Here is a 21844-nt window from a genome sequence, read left to right on the forward strand (position 1 = left end):
TTTAAGATTTTATTTATTTATTTGAGAGAGAGAGAGAGAGAGAAAGCACAGAGGGAGAGTGTGAGGGAGAAGCAGGCTCCCCGCTGAGCAGAGAGCCCCATGCGGGGCTCAATCCAGGACCCTGGGATCATGACCTGAGCTGAAGGCAGACGCTTAACTGACTGAGCCACCCAGGCGCCCCTCAGCCTCAAGTTTTTTGTCCCATTGGGAATTCCTCAGGCAAGTGGGAGCCATTAAAAGTTAGGCCTGGCATGTCAAAGTGGGACTTTAGGAACAAGACACAAGGGTAGCCAGGGGGAATGACCTCAAACTTAAATTAAAAAAAAATAAATTGAAGAGAATGAAGTTCAGCAAACACTTAAAAGTGGTTGCCTCTTTTTTGGGGTTAGTGGAAATGTTCTTTGTGGTGGTGGTTATACAACCACATGCCAAAAATATCAAAAATCATAAAACTGTATGTTACAAACGGTGAATTTTACTCTAAGTAAATTACACTTCAATAAGCGTGACTTGAAAATAAAATGGTTGTCTCTGAATGGTAGAATTATGGGTTTTACTCTATACTTTTTTGAATTATACAAGTTGTCTGAAATGAGCATTATTTAACTCCACAGTCAGTAAAAAAACAAAATAAAACCAAAACCCCAAAACAGAGGAAGAATACTGCTCTGGCCACCCCTGTCCCTTCCTTTGCCCTTGGGAGCGGAGGTGGGCAGGGGAAATCCTGGGGTGAGGAGCTGGACCCCTCACTGTGGGCTACCGGGACCTTTTACTGTCATCTTATCCCCCAGTGAAATCTAACCTAGACTAATGTCAGAAAGAAACCCCACTGATGATGCTGCGAGGAGAAAAAGAATACATTCCATGCTCATCAAAATTTGAATTTGAAGGTTGTTGCTTAACCCATGGGAGGCAAGAGGCTGAAAGAGCAAACTTCCCTCTGAGTTAACTGTGCTGAGATTCTCCTGAGATGAGCTGTACACACCTCAGCATCCCATGAGGGCCATGTCCCTTGTCAGGGCACACACAGCAGGTAGCTGCACAGTGGCCTGTGACACAGGACCTGTTGTTACCCATGACCATAAAAAGCATGGCAGACAGAAACAGTCGTTGTGGCATGCTGCCTGACTGGGGGCCTGAAATTAACCCATCCATCTGATGATATGCTAAATACCATCTCTGAGTGAAACCGGAGTGTCAGATTTGGCCTCCTGGAGAATTACATCCAGGTAAGGTGCTATTCTATCTATTTATAGTCCATTTAGCAGTATAAGAAAGAAACCTATGAGCCTGATTTCATACAGAGAGAGACGACCAAGGATGCTGTTTGCCACATCACAAGTGGTCTCTCAGTGGCGACTCACAGGAGAAAGCACTCAAGTCTTGGCCCCAGGAATGGCAGATTTTCCTGAGCAACCTGGTTTGGTTTTATCCAACAGACATTTTGAATATAATTCATTCATGTTTCTCTCTTTAGGATGGGTACTAGGTCACTCAGAGCCAAAGTGGCTCCCTACTTTTAGCAAATGCAGGGAATGTTAGCAACATACATGTTTATACTATCTTACCTTGGTTTCATCTTATTTTTCTAATCATTATCTTCCATTTGCTCTCACTTCCTCACTCCATTTTTGATTTTTGTATTTTTAAAAGAGGTTTCAAATACTTTTGGAATGAGGCAAAATATTAAATACATACATAACTATAGTATACTCAAAACAAATGAAGAAAAGTGGTGTCTTCTCTATCAATTGATCCCATAGCTCACTTTAAATGAAGTGAATATTAAATATATAAAGAACTATACTGTAGTCATTATAAATGGAGAAAAGTTGTGATTTCCTTATTATTTCCATAGCCTACCTTCGATGAGGGGAAATATTAAATACATAGGTAACTAAAGTATACTTGGCACAAAGCACACAGGCTGTAACTTCTCTATTAACTAATCTCATAACTCACTTTCAGGCTTTTTGAAGTCACAATGATTATTTTTGGCTTAACATATCATCTTAGGACATAAGCACCATCAATTCCAGATTAAGGATCATTATATGTTGATATTGCTTGGGTTATTAGAGCTTTTTTGGAGTAAATAAAGCAAATGAGAAATCGTATCAGAAATGGGGTTATTAACCTTGTTTAGAACTAGATTTCCAAGGAGGCATTAATAAAGAAACTAAGCGATTACTTTAATCATTAAGATTTTAAAATGATTTTTAATGATTTCTGTTTTTTAAGTTCGCAACAAGGCATACTGCAAATAAACTGCCAATGGCAGTTCACTTTTCAGGATACTGTTCCTAAATAAAAATAAACAGAGGTTCAGTTTCTCCACCTAGAAAATGAGAACATCTCATGGCATGGGTTAAAAATTCATCATTGGTACTACAAGTGTGAGGGAACCAAACTGCTCAGTTTTAGAGCCACTCCTTTGGGAGAGGGCTCCATGGTATATTATTCATCACAATAAAAGAATCCTTTACTAAATAAGACCTCATGCCACTGCCTCCTTCTTCTTACTCAAAGGGTAAGGCCAATAACAGAAAATGCTTTGAACAACAGAAAAAGTAAAGAAAAATATACTTTTCATTTCCCTTTGTGTTATTATAACACCATCTTTGGACTAGGAAACCTAAGAAAACCTTACAGGTCACCTTACCAATGCTGACAGAGGATCTAAATAAAACAATATGAAAGATAACTAGTTATCAAATCCCCTGTTTTGCTGGCTAAACTCAATTCATGTAAGAACAACCTGAATCCAAAGGAAGCTTCATGGCCATAAGCAGTGGTCCCACTTTTAATTTCCTTTGAGAACATCAGCAATGGCTAACAAGAAAGAGGCCTTGGGTCTGAGAGCTAATTTCTGTTTTTCTTTATCTTTAGATTCTTGTTCTGAGAGTGACAGTTGGTGGGGACCGGAAGACACAGAGGGGTCTCTCAAGTGACAAAAACCTATGCTCCCTCACTAACATTGCTTTCTAACGGGCTCCTTGCTAGTGTGGAAAGCGGGTGGTCACAGAGCACAGTTAAGTGTGTCAATGGTCTTCTTGTGGCCCACCGAAAAGCACACTGAAAGAGGGTAGATATGAGAAAGGGCGGGCAGCAACCCACAGGTGCCAAGTAGATAACCTCATGGTGGAGCACCCTTACTTGATGAGCTTAAAACACGAGGCTTTGCTGAGGTTCATGATTCGTCCAATGAGCATGCGTCTGGATGCCTGCCTGCTGAGCACCAGGCACTGTGCCAGGGCTGTGGGGGTGGGGTGGGCCTTACCACCTCATAGAGAGTTGACAAAGGCACAAACAGCTATGAGCTCAGATGAAGACAGATCACCTTCACAGAGAAACTTGGGAAAGGCTGTAAGGAAGGGTTAGCATTATGTTGGGGGCATCAAGAATACATGGGAATCCAGTGTGAGATGAGAGTAGGACAATTAAAACGGATCATTTATGATTCTAATCAGTGTTCACTGAATGTCAAAACCAGCCTTTCTCATAACCCTAAGATTCCGTAACAGATTTCCTGGCCTGCTGCCTGGTCTCTTTTCATTCTGACCTATGCACTACACTACCAGGACAACTACCTCCAAAAACAACTTTCAACAGGTCTCCTTTAAGACCTAATGAAGGTTACTTATCATCACCTTGGTTCCCAGTTCTCCAATCAGATGCCAGCTTTACCCTGCCAACCTCCTAAGTCATTAGGCCCTTTTAGGACACATCCTTGGTGCTCCAATACAAACACAGTGGGGAATCCTATATACCTCTGTGCATGCTTTCCCCCTTTCTCTGGTCAACCCAACTTCCCCTTCTGCAGAATCCATTCATTCACCCAAAAGTCACTGATGGAGCCCAGTGACACGTTACACACCACACTAGGCACTGAGATCAAGAGACAAAACACCAAAATCACTCAGAGTAAATATTATAACATGTATTTTTGCTAACATTTTAAACAAACCTATGGAATTAGCTAATTCAACTATGTAACCTTAAAATTATTTAATATTTTAAAACTTACGGCGCAGAAAATAATCTAAGAGCCATGCACATATCAACCACCATCCTCATTTAAACAAATGTTAATATTGTGTCATGTTTACTCTAGATGTCAAATTTTAAATAACATGTTACAGATTTGGCTAAGGCCTAATTTCTGATAGCTTCCTCCTCCATTCCTTCCTAGAGGTACCACTATCTTCAATTGGTGTCAGTCCAAAATGTTTTTTATACTTTTACTACACATACATACATTCATGAACAATATCGAACACTGCTTAAATATTATATAGTGCTGCTGCATATATTTTTAATATGTTCATAGTGATATCCTCCTACATCTATTCTTCTACAATTTGTGGTTTTCACTCAGAAGTCTGTTTTGCAAAGATGTTCATGTTCATACATGTAACGTAATTACTTCATTTTAACTGTTCTTGAGTCCACTTATCCACAGTTCATTTCCCATTTCCATCCTGATGATAATTATGTTCTTTCTCATATCTTACTTTTGCAAATAATGCTATAATGAACATCCTTGTACCTGCCATATTGTGCACACCTGTCATACTTTCTCCAAGGATAGCACGTTCTTCAAGTTTTAAATCATACCCTTCTTTCAGTTGATTCTCACTTATTGTTGGGTGTTTTTGAGTCAAGTTTTAGAATATCTGATTGTGAGCTCATCTTTAGTGATGCCAGTTTCTCAGCTGGTGATTCTGAACAACGTGAAGAATTACATTTGGGCTCCAAATCCACATGTGGCACGAGCTTGGGAGTTTACCATGGGTGCAGCCCTTTGAGGGTCATAGCTTAATACAGCAATCTTAAGTACACATGCACCATCTTGAACATATACAAGGCCTCATTCTTGGGTCCCTGTATGGGTATTAAATCTAAGACTCTAGTGCTTTTGGAGGGGATGGGTTGACTGTCCCTAGGTCTCCTGCAGAGGTAGCTCAAATGCTTCTGGCTCTGGCTTTCAGTTTCCTTCCTATTTCTAGTATCTGGGGGTTTTCCTTTCTATTTTGCCATTTTCTCAATGTATTGACTTGCTTTATTGATATATCAAGTATTTCTATGGGTTTATCAAGAGAATTTCTATGTTAGTTTAATTAGCTAAGTTGCCAGAATAAAAGTCCTAACTGAATTTGTTAAATGTTGAATTAAATTTTCTATGTATAAAATTATGTATTTTTAAATCTGTGGGTCTATGTCTTTGGAAAAATATACAATACCATATTATTGAGTTTGTGAATTGTTCTTTTTGGTGCTAAAGGTACAGATAGCTTTTTAAAAATATTGAAAAAAAATACTGAATAGAATTAAAATTAATTTTAACAATTTTAACTTCCTTTATAAATTTATTTCATTGAGTAACTACAAAACCAGAGTTAGAAATATTTGATTTACAATTTTACTCCTTGCATGTAATTTCCCTTCCAAAAAAAACCCCCAAAACTGCGTGGATAACTAAAAAATGATCACATAATTTAATATTTATGTTTTAAAAGTTTTATTAATCTTATTTGTATACTTTATGCCTTACTAAACATACCAATATGCACAACTCTTACGGGTCAGAGATGAAAAAATTCACGAGAACACAACTTAACAGCCTAATGTTCTTAAATCCATAGCAATAATTAGCCAGAATGGAGGAACTACAGAGAGCACTCTATTCACTAAGAAGGCTTTGTTGGCTAAGAGTAATAGATGATACTGACAAGTAGAACAATAACTATGTTAGAAATAACTAAAGAGACAAGTTACTGTTGGTACATACCTACATAGGAGTAAAGAAACCAAGCTTCAAATTGCAAGCAATAGAAGTTATTTTATGGTAGGCTTTACTAGAATATGTACTTAACAAGAAAGAAATCCACAAATAGGGTAAGTAGTGATTTCACCATTTGGTGCTTATGGCACTAATTTTTTATAATAATGATGTTTTTAAATAGCTTATGAGGCTATTTAAACACAAAACAATAATTCTGATTAAACATGGCTTTTTTCAGTAATATATTGGTTTACAATTTATTATGTGAATACACTAAATTATTTCATCTAGTAATTATTTTGTATGGTGGTTTGACAGAGTTCTAGAAAAACTCAAGGTCAAATGAAAACATTTTTAAAAGCTACTTAAATGTTATCATTTAGAAATATTTCTTAGTTAAAAAAATCAATATCAGGTTTTCAAACTCAATTAGCTTTGCCAAATAATTAGTAATTAACTGTGAAAAACATCCATTAACTGTGTCTACATATAAAAAATCAAACTTCTAAAGGTAGCATACAGAAACTTACCAATGCCATATAAAACACTTCAAGCACGGGACTGAAGGGTAATCAATATTGCAAGAGGCTTCTCAAATTAGAATAAATTGACAGTTTTGGTGTCCAATTCAGAAAGGCAAGTTAACAGTGACAACACTAAGAGAATCATTTGCTGCATCCAGGACAACTTAATAAGGCATGGAACTTGAAGGCATGTAAGAAGATAGAGCCGTTGGCCCTGTACCTGGTGCTGGCGATACTTGGGGATTCTGCTCCAAGCCTACATCTCTCTAGCTGACTGGCAACGATCTGCCTTTCCACTTCCAGTTCTCGGGTGAGTCGTTGAAACTGAAGCTCCTGTGATTCAAGGAAATAAAAGGCATATAAGGCGCCAAGACAGATATATATGTGAATGCATGTCACAGGAAACACAGGAACATACCCAAAACATAGCATTATATCTAGTGTGGCTTCGTGAAATTAAAAAGTTTTGGGTGGAATTGTGGGCCTAGATAACCTACTGATTTGTACTTTTTTCAAACTGAAAGGCACTAGAATATTAGCTTTGTTTGGGATGGGAAACGTAGATATTTATTTGCTTTTCTGTCTGTTTTTCTAATTGAGGTTTGCAAACAGTACTTCTGCTACAGTGCTCTATTAAATATAAGGTCTGCAGAGTCCTTGATATGTCTACATCAGCTGCCCACCAACCAATGTAAGCTCTACAGCCTTAGGAGCTAACTTTTTTTGTCCTTCATACTGTATTGAAAAAATGTAAATTCCCATGAGCATCACTTTAACATGTCTGATACAGAGCCTTTAATTGTTGAGGAAAAAAAAATCATTCCAACTCTACAAAAAGTCTTGCTATGTTTATCTGCAATATAAGCAATAAAATTTTTCTATTGTTATGAAATAACATGTTCATTGTTCATGTGTCACTGTGTGAAGGGAAGAAAAAAATAAAGTCTGAGCCACAATATAGAATTTAAAATTGTATTTAAAAGCTGGGAAGATTGTTTAAAGAAATGATCTTATTCATTGTATGCCGCATTATGAAGGCAAGGAAGTTCTATCATAGGGGAAGAGGCTTTAACTTCATTTGTACTTATCTCACTGTTACCTTGACAAGATTCTAATAGGAAGGATGCTATGCTATAAAACATCTATAGATCAAATCGAGTATACTCCAAAGGCTTTAAGCCACAAGTAACACCTCAAGCTCCCCTGTGCCATATTATCTCCTTGCAAGTCTACTCAAAGCAAATGCCGAACTGTAAGTAGTTTAATTGGACAATGACTGCTAGTTCAAAATACCAGTCTATGAACCCTAAACCTAGAAACTAATCAGAAATAAAACTACCTTAAAAATTATTTATGACGATATATACATATTTGTTTGCCATGCAAAAACTTAAAACAATTTAATTGAAGTGTATTAGCTCCCTGTGGAATCAGGCAAACATGCTATTACTCACAGCATAGGCTTTGTAAATTCTCCAAACTATTCTTAGAATAATTTTTAAGATACAGTCCCTGAACTCCTTACTGCTTTCTGATACGGAGAATACTTTTCTAATGAGCCCAGCTGGTGTGGGTATATAGGACATGGCCTGAATGAATAATAGTTGGCTCAAAAATGTTGTACAATATGATCAAAGTGGGACGCTTCCGACCTCTGCTGAACATTTCCTAGACCTCTGTTCTTAATAAATGTTCAGCAAGGACAGACCAGAGAGATAATAACTGTACAACATTCAGTATCAGGCTACGACAATTGATTTTAAGGGCAAATAGTCTTATGCTTATCTCACATTTGGTCTTACTTTGCTCTTAAACAACATCCAATTTCTTGTGACATACTTCCATTCTTTCAATTATTTTACTCAACTGTTTGTTATACACTCTTATCCCAGAAGACCAGTTGCTTGTATCAAGCTGGGCCAGAAAAGGACCATCTGTGAATCCAAAAATATCCTCACAGCCGTCACATTACCTTTGTGTTCTGAGTTCAGTGGCTACTAGGGATGGAGGGCTGCTGTGTTTTCTTCATTTGGCGATGGCCAAAAGTTACCAGGGTAGGATTAAAGTATGTTTCAAATTAGTACAGAAAAAAATTTTCATTCATACAAAAAAATTCCATTTCAGTGGATTTTTATCATGTTGGTGGCTGCCTATGACATTTTGAGCATCCTCTCAAGGAAATGGTTGGGAAATTTCCCACTTGAAGGCAGAAGTTGGAACTTACTGTCCCATAATTCCTTCCCTCAGAAGCAGAGATACGGTGACTGGCTCTGCCAAGAAGATGTCAGACTGTGGACTCAGGTTCTAAAACTAAGACTCTGACATCAGAACACGAAGCTTATTTTCTTTCACCTTCTTGCTGCAATCCCTGCAACAGGCATCAAGGTCAAGTTCCTAATACAGAAATGACCTCCACGCAAACTGCTATGTTGACGCTTGGCGGCAGCGTTGGTGGTTTCTTTACCCAATTTTGTGGCACAGATTTAGACACTGTTTCTGGAAGTTGAACCTCATAGCTTGTTCTCCAGCCCTTGTTACATGCTACAAATGTGGGAATTCACAAATACTTGCTTAATAATACCTTTTTCTACATAACTAGCCATGTCAGTCAACTAGAAATCTTGAGTGAAGCACCTATAGAAACCATTTATGGCAGTCGAGTTGCTAAGAGAATCAATGTACCCATGATGTAGCTACATTTTTCATTTAAAAATTGGGTAATTACTTCAACATTCATACAGACTGAGTAAAGTCCGCATTATATCACTACTGGCCATGGACCTAAAATATTGAACATCACCAGCTACTTTTATAAAAATAATTCTGCCCATTATTTGCTCACACTTCTCATAAGCAGGATGTCATTAAAGCACTGAAAGCAGAATATCAGGAAGATATAAAGCAGGGAATTTGTAAAGGTTACCTAATACCTGTGAATATTTACAAGGAAAACATATGTATACTTTGTTGCAAAATCATAAATATTACACCTACAAAACATAACTAGAACACCCATTTGGGACTAGCACCAAGATGGGTGAGCAGGATATAAATATTTGACAATTCTGTCTCTACCAGCTTCTTAGATTGCCTGATGAGGAAGACAGTATTACATGGTCATACAAAAACACACCTCATCATTTCTAAAATAATTCTCATTAAGATGATTACACAGAGATACCACCTATAAATTTAAAATTTATATTTTACCACACACTCTGGTTCAACCTTACATTGTAAAGGCTAATCCTTAAATCAGCATCCAAAACTGGGCATCTGAATTATAAGGGGACCCTATATTTGTTCTCCTTTGTGAAGACAAGGAAAATAATGTTAAAAGCATTTGCCAATGATTTAGCATATGACAATTTCCTCTTAAATTCTGGCATACAAGACCATAAACAAACTTAGAAAGTCAAGGCTACTAATATGCTATAAAATGGAGTCTGTTCACATGTGTTTGAAAGCTTTTTTTTTATGTTTACCTCATCTCTCTCAGGTAAATACACTTGTAAATATTTTCTGACAGTGAGCCAAAGGAACAGAAGGAAAAAAACTTCATTTTCATGCTTTATATGGTGGACAGAGCTGGGCAGGAAGCCCAAGGAAGGACTTGCTGCCCAGTTATCAGCCACCTCAGGGGTGCCTCAGAGGCAGAGAACCGCCTGGCTCAAGGGCATGCCCTCTGGGCAGGTTGCAGCCAGCCACTGATTGAGGTGGGTGTACAAAGGCAAGGCCCAGATTTCCTCCAGAGCTCCCTGTGGGCTGGGCCAGCCTGCAGAGCATTTGAACGTCTCCTCTACTCAATCCTGCTTTTCCTTCCCCCCTCCTCCACAAGTGTCTATCTGTAATAAATACTCTGCACCCAAAATTCCACCTCACTCATCCTAAGACAGTATTGTTTTTTGGCCTCCTTTTATATAAAGAGAGAAATTTTCTCTCTTGATTTTTAAATACCATGAGATACTTTGAATGCACAGAAAAAGTATGGATAATAACACAATGAGCTTTGGAGAACCTGACCCAGCTATAGCAAATCTTAATGTTTTGCTACATTTGCTTCAGGTTTTTTGAGAAATAAAATATTACAGATATATTGAAATACCCTAGTTTCTCTCTCATGGACCCTATTCTCTCCCTCCCTCTTCAGAAGAAACCACTAACCTGAATTTGGTATTTAATATTCATGTGAATACTTTATAATTACTACTCCGTATTTCCAGATCCATAGATGACTTATAGTATTGTCTTGCATGTTCACATAATTTACATCAGTGGTAATACTGTGCAGACTTGTGCAGATTGCTTTAATTATGATTTTGAGATATATCAATATCAGTAGACACAGAACTCATTTATTTTCCTTTCTCAGCAGTATTCTATTGCACAGCTAGAGCGCTTGAACATATGTATTTATATGTTCTCAACAGGATGAATCCTTGGGTTGTTTCCAATTGTGTGCAATTATAAGCCTGCTGCCACATAAGCATCATTGTACTTGTGCACGTGTGCCTGACTTTTCCACAGTAGAGACCTAGAAATGGAATTGCTGGGCTGAAGGTAATGCACATCTTTACTGGATAATGACTGTCACAATTATTTTCCCAAGTAGTTGTACCAATTTATATTCCAGTCAGCAGTATATGACAGCGTTCCAGTTTCTCCACATTCTCATGGACATCAATTTGCATTTGGGGGCTTAAATCCCCACTTCCTTTTTTGGTAATCTGATAAATATGGGAAGCTACCATGCATTTAATTTGTATTTCCCTGATAACCGACATCTTTTCGTATGTTTATTGGTCATTTAGATTTTTGAAAATCATAGGTATCCTAAATTCTCACATGTGTGAGAATGTTTCCCTATTTCCAGCACCCAGGCTTGTCCTCTTCTGTGGAGCAAGTTTCTTATTACCCTTACACTAATGTAGTTTTGTAAAATTTTAGCTTTGGGCAAGGGATTTCCTGTTAGACTCCCCACCTTGGGCAGCCCTCAAATGGCAGGTAGCATGTCGCTGTCAAACGGCACGCTCAAGATCACCTAGGTTTGGCAGGTACCTTCAAGGTGAAAGCCAGGTTTACTTAGTGCTTACTTAGTTTAAGAGTCCCACTTTCATTTCAGTTTTGGTTTCTGTGAATTCTTTACTTTCCAGCTTAGCCCTGCTTTAAAAAAAACAAAAAACAAAAAACAATGCAAAACATTTTACTCACCATATTTAGTTTCCTTCAAGTAAAGGACTGGCTAGGGTATGTCAGAAATTAAGAGTCTTAACAGATTTTTCATATTTTCTCTTAGCTACTCTGAGGTATATTCAGAGGAAGTTTCTCAGTATTATTTTCAATTCACTATTTCTCTATGTGCCCTGAGATTTTACTTGTTTTCCAATGACAATATTTTCCGTTTCTGAGACTTCTAGTTAGTTCTTTAAATACATATCCACCTGTTCCTGCTGCTCACTGGCAGTGAAATCTCTGTCTTATTCCCTTCTTATTTAGATTTACCTAAACTCCCAGGCACCTCAGTCCTCAATGAGGCCTTGAATTGGTGATTCAGTGTTCCTTTCAAACAAACACTGTGGATCCTGCACATCTAGTCAGAGGCTATTGTCTACTTCCTCTGGTTTCCAGAAGCCCCAAGAAGCTTTTAGCATTAGGTACTTCCACTCTCATCTTCTTTAATAAGCAGGAAGAGCTCCACCTTAGCTTCAAGGACTCTGCTTTTGGCACTGAAAATAGAGCATAGCTTATTCTCCTGTGGCCTCCTAGTCTCTCTCAAACCCTTCTTAAGTCCTCACTGACGGCCAGTAGTGACATTATCTCCTGACCCTTTTCAACTGTGCCCTATGGAAGCCTCACTCCAGTTTGCAAATTCTCTCCTTATAAACTCTTCATTATTTACTCAGAATATTCTCCACCGCTGGGTTACTAAGACTCGAAAGGTTTTAAGTGAAATGTAGTTTCCTGAAAATATTGCTTTTTCTGCCGCTTTCTCTCTGGTGAAGACTATACATTCTTCACAGCCCATACCTGAAGTACCAAAAAGTTCTGCCTCCTCACTATCTCTACTTATTAGCATAAAGTTGTTTATAATATTCTTCATTGTCGTCATGCCAGATGGGATCTGGAATCACATTCCCTCTTACATTCCTGATGTTAGTATGTTGTGTTTTTTCCCTAACTGAAAAAAACCATTATTCTTCTAAATATGTGCAGAAGCTCATTGTGCTTTGCGGCCCATGCAGTCCAACCACAGTTACCCACTTGCATCACTATTATCTATTTTCTTCTAGTTATTCTGATTTACTGCTTCAGGAGCAGCTACCATAGTTACTCCTGCTGTGATGATGACAATTAAGAAAGAACAGTGGGCATCAGAGCAGGCCATGAGCAATGATATCCCACTTCCTTCCTGTCCCCACACTCAACTAATCTTCAGTTCTCTTCCAGATTTAGTGCAGGGAGTGGCCCTTTCCTGTCCACGGCTAGCCTCTCCACACCCTCTGGCCTCCTCCAGGGTTTTGCTTCTTTTTCCTGACTCTTGAGTGCTTCCTCTCAGTGTAAGGCACAAATGTTTCTCATCAGAGAGCACCTTCTCGACCTCAGGACTCCTCAATCTCTGCTTCCTTCCCCTGTGACCTGTACTATCTTTTGCCCAATATTTTTCTTTAAATTGACTCGTTCTGAAAACACAGTGTCTTGGGTATTAAAATAATTAAAATCCTGGCTTCTAAAGCTTTTTATAATTTTCTTAATATAAATTAAAATACACAAAAATTTTTAGAGGTGCATCTGTGTACTGAAAATCACTTCACACCAGCAGACCATGTACAACACACCACGGGTCAACATGCCCTTCCATGCCTATAACTCTCAGCAGGAAGTACTGAGCACTGGTTATACTGAAAGAAGAAAACGGACATGGTCATTATGTGGTGCCATCAGTGGTGAAGCAAGAAAGCATTTTTATTTCAATCACTTTTGCTTAAAAATCTTCCAAAAAATAATTTACTTTTCTGCCTTGGTATGCTGAAAGAAAGTTTTATATCACTAAGAGACTAATTATCACCAAATAATATGTTAGATTTTTAAAGTATATAGATTTGTGCTGAATAGGTCCTGCTCTCAGGATATACCAGAGCATTTTTTTCCTCTTTCTCATCTTCAAAATATGAGCAAATTATGGTCATGATCATACCTTTGAGGATCTTGAGCTAGGCCTAGGGAACTATTTTAAAAGTGATTATTTAAGAACAAATAAGAAATCCTCAAAAACATCCTAAATGCTGTTCTTTAATCTAGGCTGGTACTAAAAGCAAAGGAACCACATTTTCAAAGGACCCTTGAACTTCTCAGCCTCCAAATAACTAGTCAGGAAGGTAGAGGAGATTAAATGTCCTGACTTTCTATCACAGTTTAATAACTGACAAATCATTAGAAGGTCTATTTGGAAGTCCCTAATTCGTACATAATTAATTATTATTAACAAAGGGAATTAGCCAGTACAAGGGAGATGGACATGATATTCCTTGTACTGGCTAATTCCCTTTGTTAAAAGGAAATTCAAAATCAAAAAGGCTTAAACAACTAACACTGCCTTTCTCAAACTGTGTTATGAGAACATCAGTGTCCCATAAAATATGCCCTGAAAGGAAGGGGTTCCAGGTCGACAAGGTTTGGGAAATGCTGCCCAGAAGATTCCAAATCTTGGAGACTGATGGCAACACTAGCGTATTAAAAGTTCTGAGAAGTTTACCAATAGGAAATCAGCTTACCTTTGTATAACCTAGCGATTCTTTGATTTACCGAGACCAAGCACACTTTTTCTTTTTCAAGGAACAACTATTAAAGTCTCAAGAAAACAATACCGTCTTGCAGAACACAACTTAGGCAATATTGAAAAATAAAGCTCATTTATTGTAATAAATTTTATCTTGAAGTAATAAATTTTATACACTGGAAAACAAAATTTTAATTACTTTTGTCCAGACAGAATATTTACAGAAGGCAGGACACCACAAAGGGTTAACCTTCAAATGGAAACTGCTGACCTCATCCCACTCTGAAGATATGAAGGGTACATCTGATTAGGACACCTCTGCTGGACTGCGCCCTACACTATGCCCATTGCTTCTGACATTACAGATCTTGTTTAAGATAAAAGAAAAATACAAGATATAATTACTAGTCTGATTTTTTGTTACACTAGCTAACATTCCAACAAGGATGAGCAACAGTAAGATCTTTATTGTTTTATCCTACCAAATCACACAAGATTATACCAGGTTCTAGCTTCGGTACCTTATCCTTCAGTTTTAATGAAGCAGAGAGAAAACAGCAAAGTTTACTTCTAAATTTTTATTCTAAAGCTCAGGCTCGTATCTGTAACACTGTCAACAAAGCTCCTTTACTAGATAGAAGTCAAAATAAAGGAAGGGAAGTTTACATTAAAACACACAAGGAAAGCTTTTTGCCTAGAACCAGGTGCAGATGAGAACATCAAGGTAAACAGGTAAAAGTCCAAGCATTTTTTATAGCACCACTGATAGCTTTTAAAAAAACTGTCACCTTAATGCTAACTCATTGCCATTGGCTCTTCAATCTCTCACCTGGCAATCTGACCATCACACAGGTGACATACAAATTCACTATCTCTGGTTAGATTCAATGTTTGGCTGTACCTGAAGGTGTGTTCTCCATTCTGCTATACCTCCCCTGCCTCCTGTGTTTTTTCTCTACTGCAGTGGTTCTCAAAGTGTGTCCCTTGAACCAGCAGCATTAGCATCAATACTGCCTGGAAACTTCTTTGAATCAGAAGGGGTAGGGTCCAGCCACCTGGGTTTGAACAAGTCTTCCAGGAGATTCTCATGCACGCAGAACTTCAAGGACCAATGTCCTAATGGAGCCACCCTTCTCCTCTCACACAGGCTCAAACCATAAGTGTTTTTACCTTTTCCTTCCTTTCTCTTACTCCCCATACTTCTCATGGTAAATGCTTTCCTACATCCTGTCACTCCACTTGTCTAACATGGGTTGAGTCCATTCCCTTCCCCACCGTTCCTGCCAATCCCCCTAATTCAGGCTCACATTAACTTTGGACTACTGCAGTAACCCCTCTCTGTCTTCCCCCCCACCACGGCGGTCAAAGGCCTTGCCTCTGCTTTTCACATTTTTCCTAGCTATATCTGTTGAAAGCACAATTCTAACCATCAATAATCTCTATCTTATACTGAGAGCTGTCTGGGCTCCAGGCTCTCTGCTAAGTGCTTTAAATGCACTACTTGGTTAACTCCCCATTCAGCCAGCAAAGTAGTCAGGGTTACCCTCATTCCATAGAGGGCTGACTTGCCTCAGGTCATTCAAAACCAGGATCTGAAATCAAATGAGCCTGACTGCTAATTCCATAGGGTTAACCACTGTGCACCATGACCTTCCTACCTTACCCATAACTTATGAAGTCAACTCAGCTGTATTTTAAGACCCAAAGTAGTGTGCCCTCCTGCTCCCCACCTCAGCCAAATACTTTTTGTTTTGCTGTCACTCTCTCTCATGCACCTAAACTGAACTATTTATGGTTTTCTATACACACCACTCAAAGCTTTTTCTCATGTTGTTCCATAACCCTGAAATACCACCCTCCCATGAATGCCTACAAACCCTTATCTAGCCCTTGGGCAAAGTGCTTGGCCCATTACATGTACTCAATACTAAGCTGGATTCTTCTTGAAGAGTGGAATCTATTTCATTAATCTCGGTATCCTTCTAGCTCCCTGCAAAAGCAAAACAAGAAAACCCTAATTCATTCAGGGTGAATTTTATACAGCACATTTGATTTGTATTTATAACTGATTGCATAAATTTTTAAACTAACTGATTCCTGAGTATTTGTACCAGAGACAGCCATAATATATTATGGTTGATCCTTTTTTAGGCTCTTAAAGCATTTCGGATATGATAATGATCATATCCTTACAATGTAGGTAATCGATGGTACAAAATAATGTTCTACTTTTATTTAAAGTCATAGGGATATGTGAGGGCAGAGCGGGGACTAGAACCTGGGTTTCCCATAATTTTGTTGACTGCTCTTTTAACAAACTAGTTTTTTTTTTTTTTAAGATTTTATTTACTTATTTGCCAGAGAGAGAGAGAGAGAGAGAGAGAGAGCGAGCGAGCACAAGTAGGGGGGAGCAGCAGGCAGAGGGAGAAACAGGCTCCCCGATGAGTAAGGAGCCCGATGTGGGACTTGATCCCAGGACCCTGGGGATCAAGGGCAGATGCTTAACTGATTGAGCCACCCAGGTGTCCCAACAAATTAGCTCTATCAGAAATTTCCTATTATTCATGGTGACATGGGCAAATCAAGGTTTTATTTTTTAAAATAAATAATGTGAACATTTCAGTGACACTGTGATTTATTGCCATTAATATGCTTATCTCATGCCACCGCTTACTTCTCCCCATCCAACAACTGCTTATATCTACTTCTACCTTCTGAATTCTCTGATCTCTCAGGCTTCATACCATGGCTCTGAGAAAATGAGGAGTTTCCCAGGGGCGGCACGCCATTTTTAAAAACCTGCCCACCAACTGACCGACATTTTAAGTTGTTGAACTAGGAATGCCTTCTTTTATTTCCATTTATTTTCTCTCCTAAAAAGCAGAATATATATGTGTATGTGTACTTGTAAGTATAAATAATTCTAGTTGTCTTCTATTAGTTGAGGTTTTACTACTGCTTAAAATTATGTATACTTAGAGAAATCCTAGTTGTAAAATGCATATTGAGGAAGGGTGACCATACGGGAAATGGATACCTGGAGCCAGTGTCCGTTGCAGGGGACAATAATTGTTGTTATTTTTCCAACAAGGTAAGTTATTTGGTAGAATTAATGTCAAAAACACAAGGAAATTTTTCCTTAAAATGTAATACCTTGAAAATTTTATTAGCCATTACTTTAAAGTTCATTAAGAAATTATGAAAAATAATAATAACACTTAACAATTTATCTGGTTTTCTAGTATATAAATATTTCAAAATTAGTAAGATCAATGTTGCATATCACATAATGTCTGATGCTTATTTGATAGTTAATTGACTGCACAGTAGATGATAATAATGCAAATAAATCATCATTTATGGAAATAGAAAACTGAGAAAAATAAATGACCAATCTTCCACTTTCTCCATGTGGACTGGTTATAGCAAGCATAGCAAAACCCATAAAAATGGTAAAAGAAACAAAGGCTAAATTTAATCTTCCTTTCTTCAGTAGGTCTAATAAGTAGCACTAGGGAATAAGGTTAATTTAAAAAATGATTAAGATTTGGTTAGTAACTTAATGAAATGTAATGGGAAAAGGAAACAAATACCAACCAGCACAGGTAGATCTTCTCTTATGAGGATACTTTTTATATTACTAAGCTTATTTTATAGTTGTTCTTTCTGTTTTGCAGATATTTTATGGCTAAAGTGTGTGGGCAATTAGTAGAATTAGAATGTACATTTAATGGTTGGGCCCTAGCCAATTAAATGGTTCCTTGTGAAGGCTTGTTATCTGGCTCAAGACATATAAGAGGCGTTCAACTTTTTTTGTCTTCTGAACTTTTTAATTTTACATTTTATCTGTATGGCTCTGCTAACATCATCTTTCCTTTCTAAACCTCCATAACTTGTCCTGGGATTCTTGAGATATAAGGTTAAGAAAATCAATGTATTACTGATAACCATAGGATATATCTAACCTACAAAGAACACTAAAGCCTCAGGTCAGAACTGGGGCATGTCCAGCTATAGGCTGAGTCCCACCTCAATACAGCTGTGTTCAGACTCATGCCCACTGCAGTCTTCAGGTTCACAGTGTGCCTCTTTGTCTTTCTACACGCCAGGTCTCTCTTTCCCTGCCTCTCCTGCTTTGTCCTCTGACACCCTGCTTCTTCCACTGGTTAGCTATACATAAAAAGCAATTTTCATTTACTCTTTGTTACCCTTATTTAATAGCTGTATTTCCCCCACTTACCTAAAAAAGCAAAGTTACATGCTGTTGCTTTTTACTTGTGTTAAGTCTATGGCTCTCATTAGAAAAAAAGATAAAACAGAGACATGTTTTTAGGAAAAAATGTACCAGATTTGAATATGTTATTTTTATTGTTCAGATTAATATACTTACCTGAAAGAATCATTAAATTACCACATTTAGAATTCTTTTTCTCTTGTATATAATATATACTCATGAAGAAATAAACCTGCTTAGGTTTTGAACAGTACAGTTTGATACTAAACATCTTACTTCCTTATTTCTTGTTAAATCATAACACTAATAATAATACTAGGTACTACTGAATGAATGCCAACTGTGGGTCAGGCACTCTACATATATTTTCTCTAATCCTTATAAAAGCACAGGCCACTACCGAGTTGAGCAATCTTATGGTGGGAGAGGCAAAATAAATGACTTGCTCAAGGTCACACAATTAATAAGTAAAGAACAGGAGTGGAATTCTATATTCTCGCTCCTTCCATTACAGGTAGCTGAAAAAATTGAGGTTGTCTCATTTTCTACTCCCGAAGGTTATGTTTAGAACTGTGATAGATTTTCCTGTTTCAAAACTTTCTTCCCAAATCAAATAAAGCCCTGGAATGTAATAAGAATTAAAGAGCCAGATGCTAGTATATATGGGAACTTCCTAATTATGACAAAGGTAGAATTTCATTCAATGAGAAAAGAACTGCTGGTATAATTAGAGAAAACAAAGCTAGATTACTACCTCAAACTGCACGCATGTGCACATGCAGCCACCCCCCCCACACCCTATAATCAATGTAGAAAAACCCCCAATTATGTAAAGATAAACTAGGAGAATATGTTTATAATCTCAGGATGATAGAGACCTCCATAAGAAGACAAGCAACCCTCAAATCATCAGGAATAAGATAGGAATATTTAACTACATAAAAATAAAACTTCATATGCCAAAATATCATGCAAACAAAGTCAAATGACCAGAAACAAAAGACATGATATTTCTAATATATAAGATATTTAAAATCTCATATAAACAAATTTTATAAAAACATAGTATAATTAGGCAAAGGGTATCAAACAAAACAAGTGGCCGAAGATGAAATGTAAATGCTAATTAAAATATTGGAAAAAACTGCTCAATTTCATTCATTAGGAGAGAAAATCAAGTAACAATGAGATGTCATTTTCATCCTATTAGCAAACATTTTTTAAAAAGATTTATATATTTATTTGAGAAAGAGCACGTACAAGTGAGGTGAGGGGGCAGAGGGAGAGAATCTTTAAGCAGACTCCACACTTGAGCACAGAGCCCTATGGGGGTCTCAATCCCACCACCCATGAGATCATGACCCGAGCCAAAACCAAGAGTTGGAGGCTAACCCACTGAGCCTGGCACCACCCAGGTGCCCCATATAAGCAAACATTTTTAAAAGTGGTAACATCCAGAGCTGGGGAGAAGCCAGGTAAAAAGGTACTTGCACATACTACTCATGTTAGTGTGATTTGCTACAACCCTTTTGGAAAACAACCAGATAACATCTATTAAAATGAAAAATACATATTCCCCATGACCTTGCGATTGTACTTCTGGATATCTACAGAAATAAAAACAACCACATATATGAAATATTAAGTGCAGCACTGTTACAAACAATTTGAATGTCTATCTACATGGCAATATTTTAACAAACTATGGAATCTCCACACTACATACATGTAATGACTAAAAATAGTTATTAAAAAGAATAAGCTGAACCTTTATCTGCTGCCTCACAAAAACCACTATACATGATTAAGTGAAAAAATCAGTTGGAGAACTGATTAAAACACACAAAAATAATAAAATAAAAAGTACTGCATGAGTTGGTCTGAGTATGAAGAAAACTGTGATAGAAATGCAGCAGGTCAGTAAAATTGGCAACTTCAGGAGGGTAGGACTGAGAAAGAGACGGAGATACTATTTACGTTTTTATCTTATCTTTATATTGTTTCACTTTTTACAACTGGCATAGGACTTCTTGAATTAAAATCTAATTCAGAAAATTAAGAAAGAAAGAAGTCTAAAGAAATGAAGTATTATTGGGGCTACTGGGTGGCTCAGTTGTTTGAGCGTCCTGCTCTTAATTTTGGCTCAGGTCATGATCTCAGGGTCGTGGGATCAAGTCCTGCATCAGGCTCCACTCTCAGCATAGAGTGTGCTTAAGATTCACTCTCTCCCTCTCCCCTTGCCCCGCCCACTCTCTCTTTCTAAAATAAATAAATCAATCTTAAAAAAAAAAAAAAGCAGCAGCAGCAAGAAAGAAAAGAAGTATTGTTTGAATACTACCAGGACAGATCCTGTTTAAGGAATAGTCTAATTCCTGGAAAACAGTATTCTGACTGAGAGGAGAACTGTTATTTTTGCTTTTTTGAAGCTATTAAAGTACTCTATGGGGTTCAATAATATTCTAATGACCTATAAAGGTCCATTCTAACAATGAGTAATAGGACTTAGCACACTTAGAGTGTGCAGCACTGCTAAGGGTACGGAGAAAAGGTGCTGTGAGAATGTGAATGGGTGCAAACTCTTGGAGGGTAATTTAACAATATCTAAAAAAATAAAAAATGTAGCTACCCATTGGCCACCAGTTCAAAGGCTGAAACTCTGGCTATACTTGGAAAAGTACACAAAACCAACCAAATAAAACTGGAAACAATCTAACATCCATCAATGAGGAATTGATTAAATATGTTACATACATCTATAGTAATAGGACTGCATGCAATCCTAGAAAGGATTTAAGTAAATCCACATGCATTAATGTGGGGAATAATCTCCAAGAAAGATTATTCAGGAAAGGAAAGCCAGGCAGTTGTTTTTCTAAAGACTTACTTTTTGCTAGAGTATGCAGAAAATTTTTTTCTTGACATATACTCAAGAAACTTAATTTTGGGGAAAGTGTTAATGGTTGGGAAAGGGAACCCTAACATTTGTAGGATGGCTTACTTTCAATTTTATACTTTTTTGAATACTTAATATCTCTTAGCTTGGGCTTTCACTTGGTATTACTTGTATAAATAAAATAGAATTAGATTGGTCTATTCATGTAAAACCACACCAAGATGTTAATTTTCATGATTAGTTAAATGTTCCAATTTGACCTATTACAGAAAGCAATGTTTTAAGAATTAGTTTTCATGAAGGGCATGAAATACATGACAACAGTAATAATTATCTTATTTGAAAATATATGATGTATAATGAATTGACTGATCTAATGGATTCCACTATATATATATTTCTCTTGAAACTCCACAGGACTCTTTAATAAAGAATTGGTACCCTTAGAGGGGCGCCTGGGAGAAAGGTGTTTCTCAGCTTGCTCTATGGTTTTAATTAATTTTCTTCCATAAATTGCTAATAAGGAAGAAAAGAGCAACTTATGCTCAGTGTAACCATAAAATCAAATTTATACAATTTTTCTTATAAATTCTATATGTCAACATAAATTTTGGAAATAAAACATGAAAGA

General features: G+C 37.3%; 1 protein-coding gene across 13 annotated transcripts in view; it reads right to left on the minus strand.

Annotated features, from left to right (window-relative positions):
* Window positions 1–21844, minus strand: part of PKP4 (plakophilin 4) — a 228825-nt gene that overhangs the window by 96988 nt on the left and 109993 nt on the right. For all 13 annotated transcript variants that reach the window (XM_073883809.1, XM_025855694.2, XM_073883803.1 and 10 more), the window contains one exon: window positions 6530–6642. In XM_073883809.1, coding sequence (XP_073739910.1) covers window positions 6530–6642 — 113 coding nt within the window. The remainder of the gene's footprint in view (window positions 1–6529; window positions 6643–21844) is intronic.

Source organism: Callorhinus ursinus, unplaced genomic scaffold, assembly GCF_003265705.2.
Source record: "Callorhinus ursinus isolate GAN/ISIS: 27379988/994484 unplaced genomic scaffold, GSC_fseal_2.0 scaffold2, whole genome shotgun sequence".
NCBI lineage: Eukaryota > Metazoa > Chordata > Mammalia > Carnivora > Otariidae > Callorhinus > Callorhinus ursinus.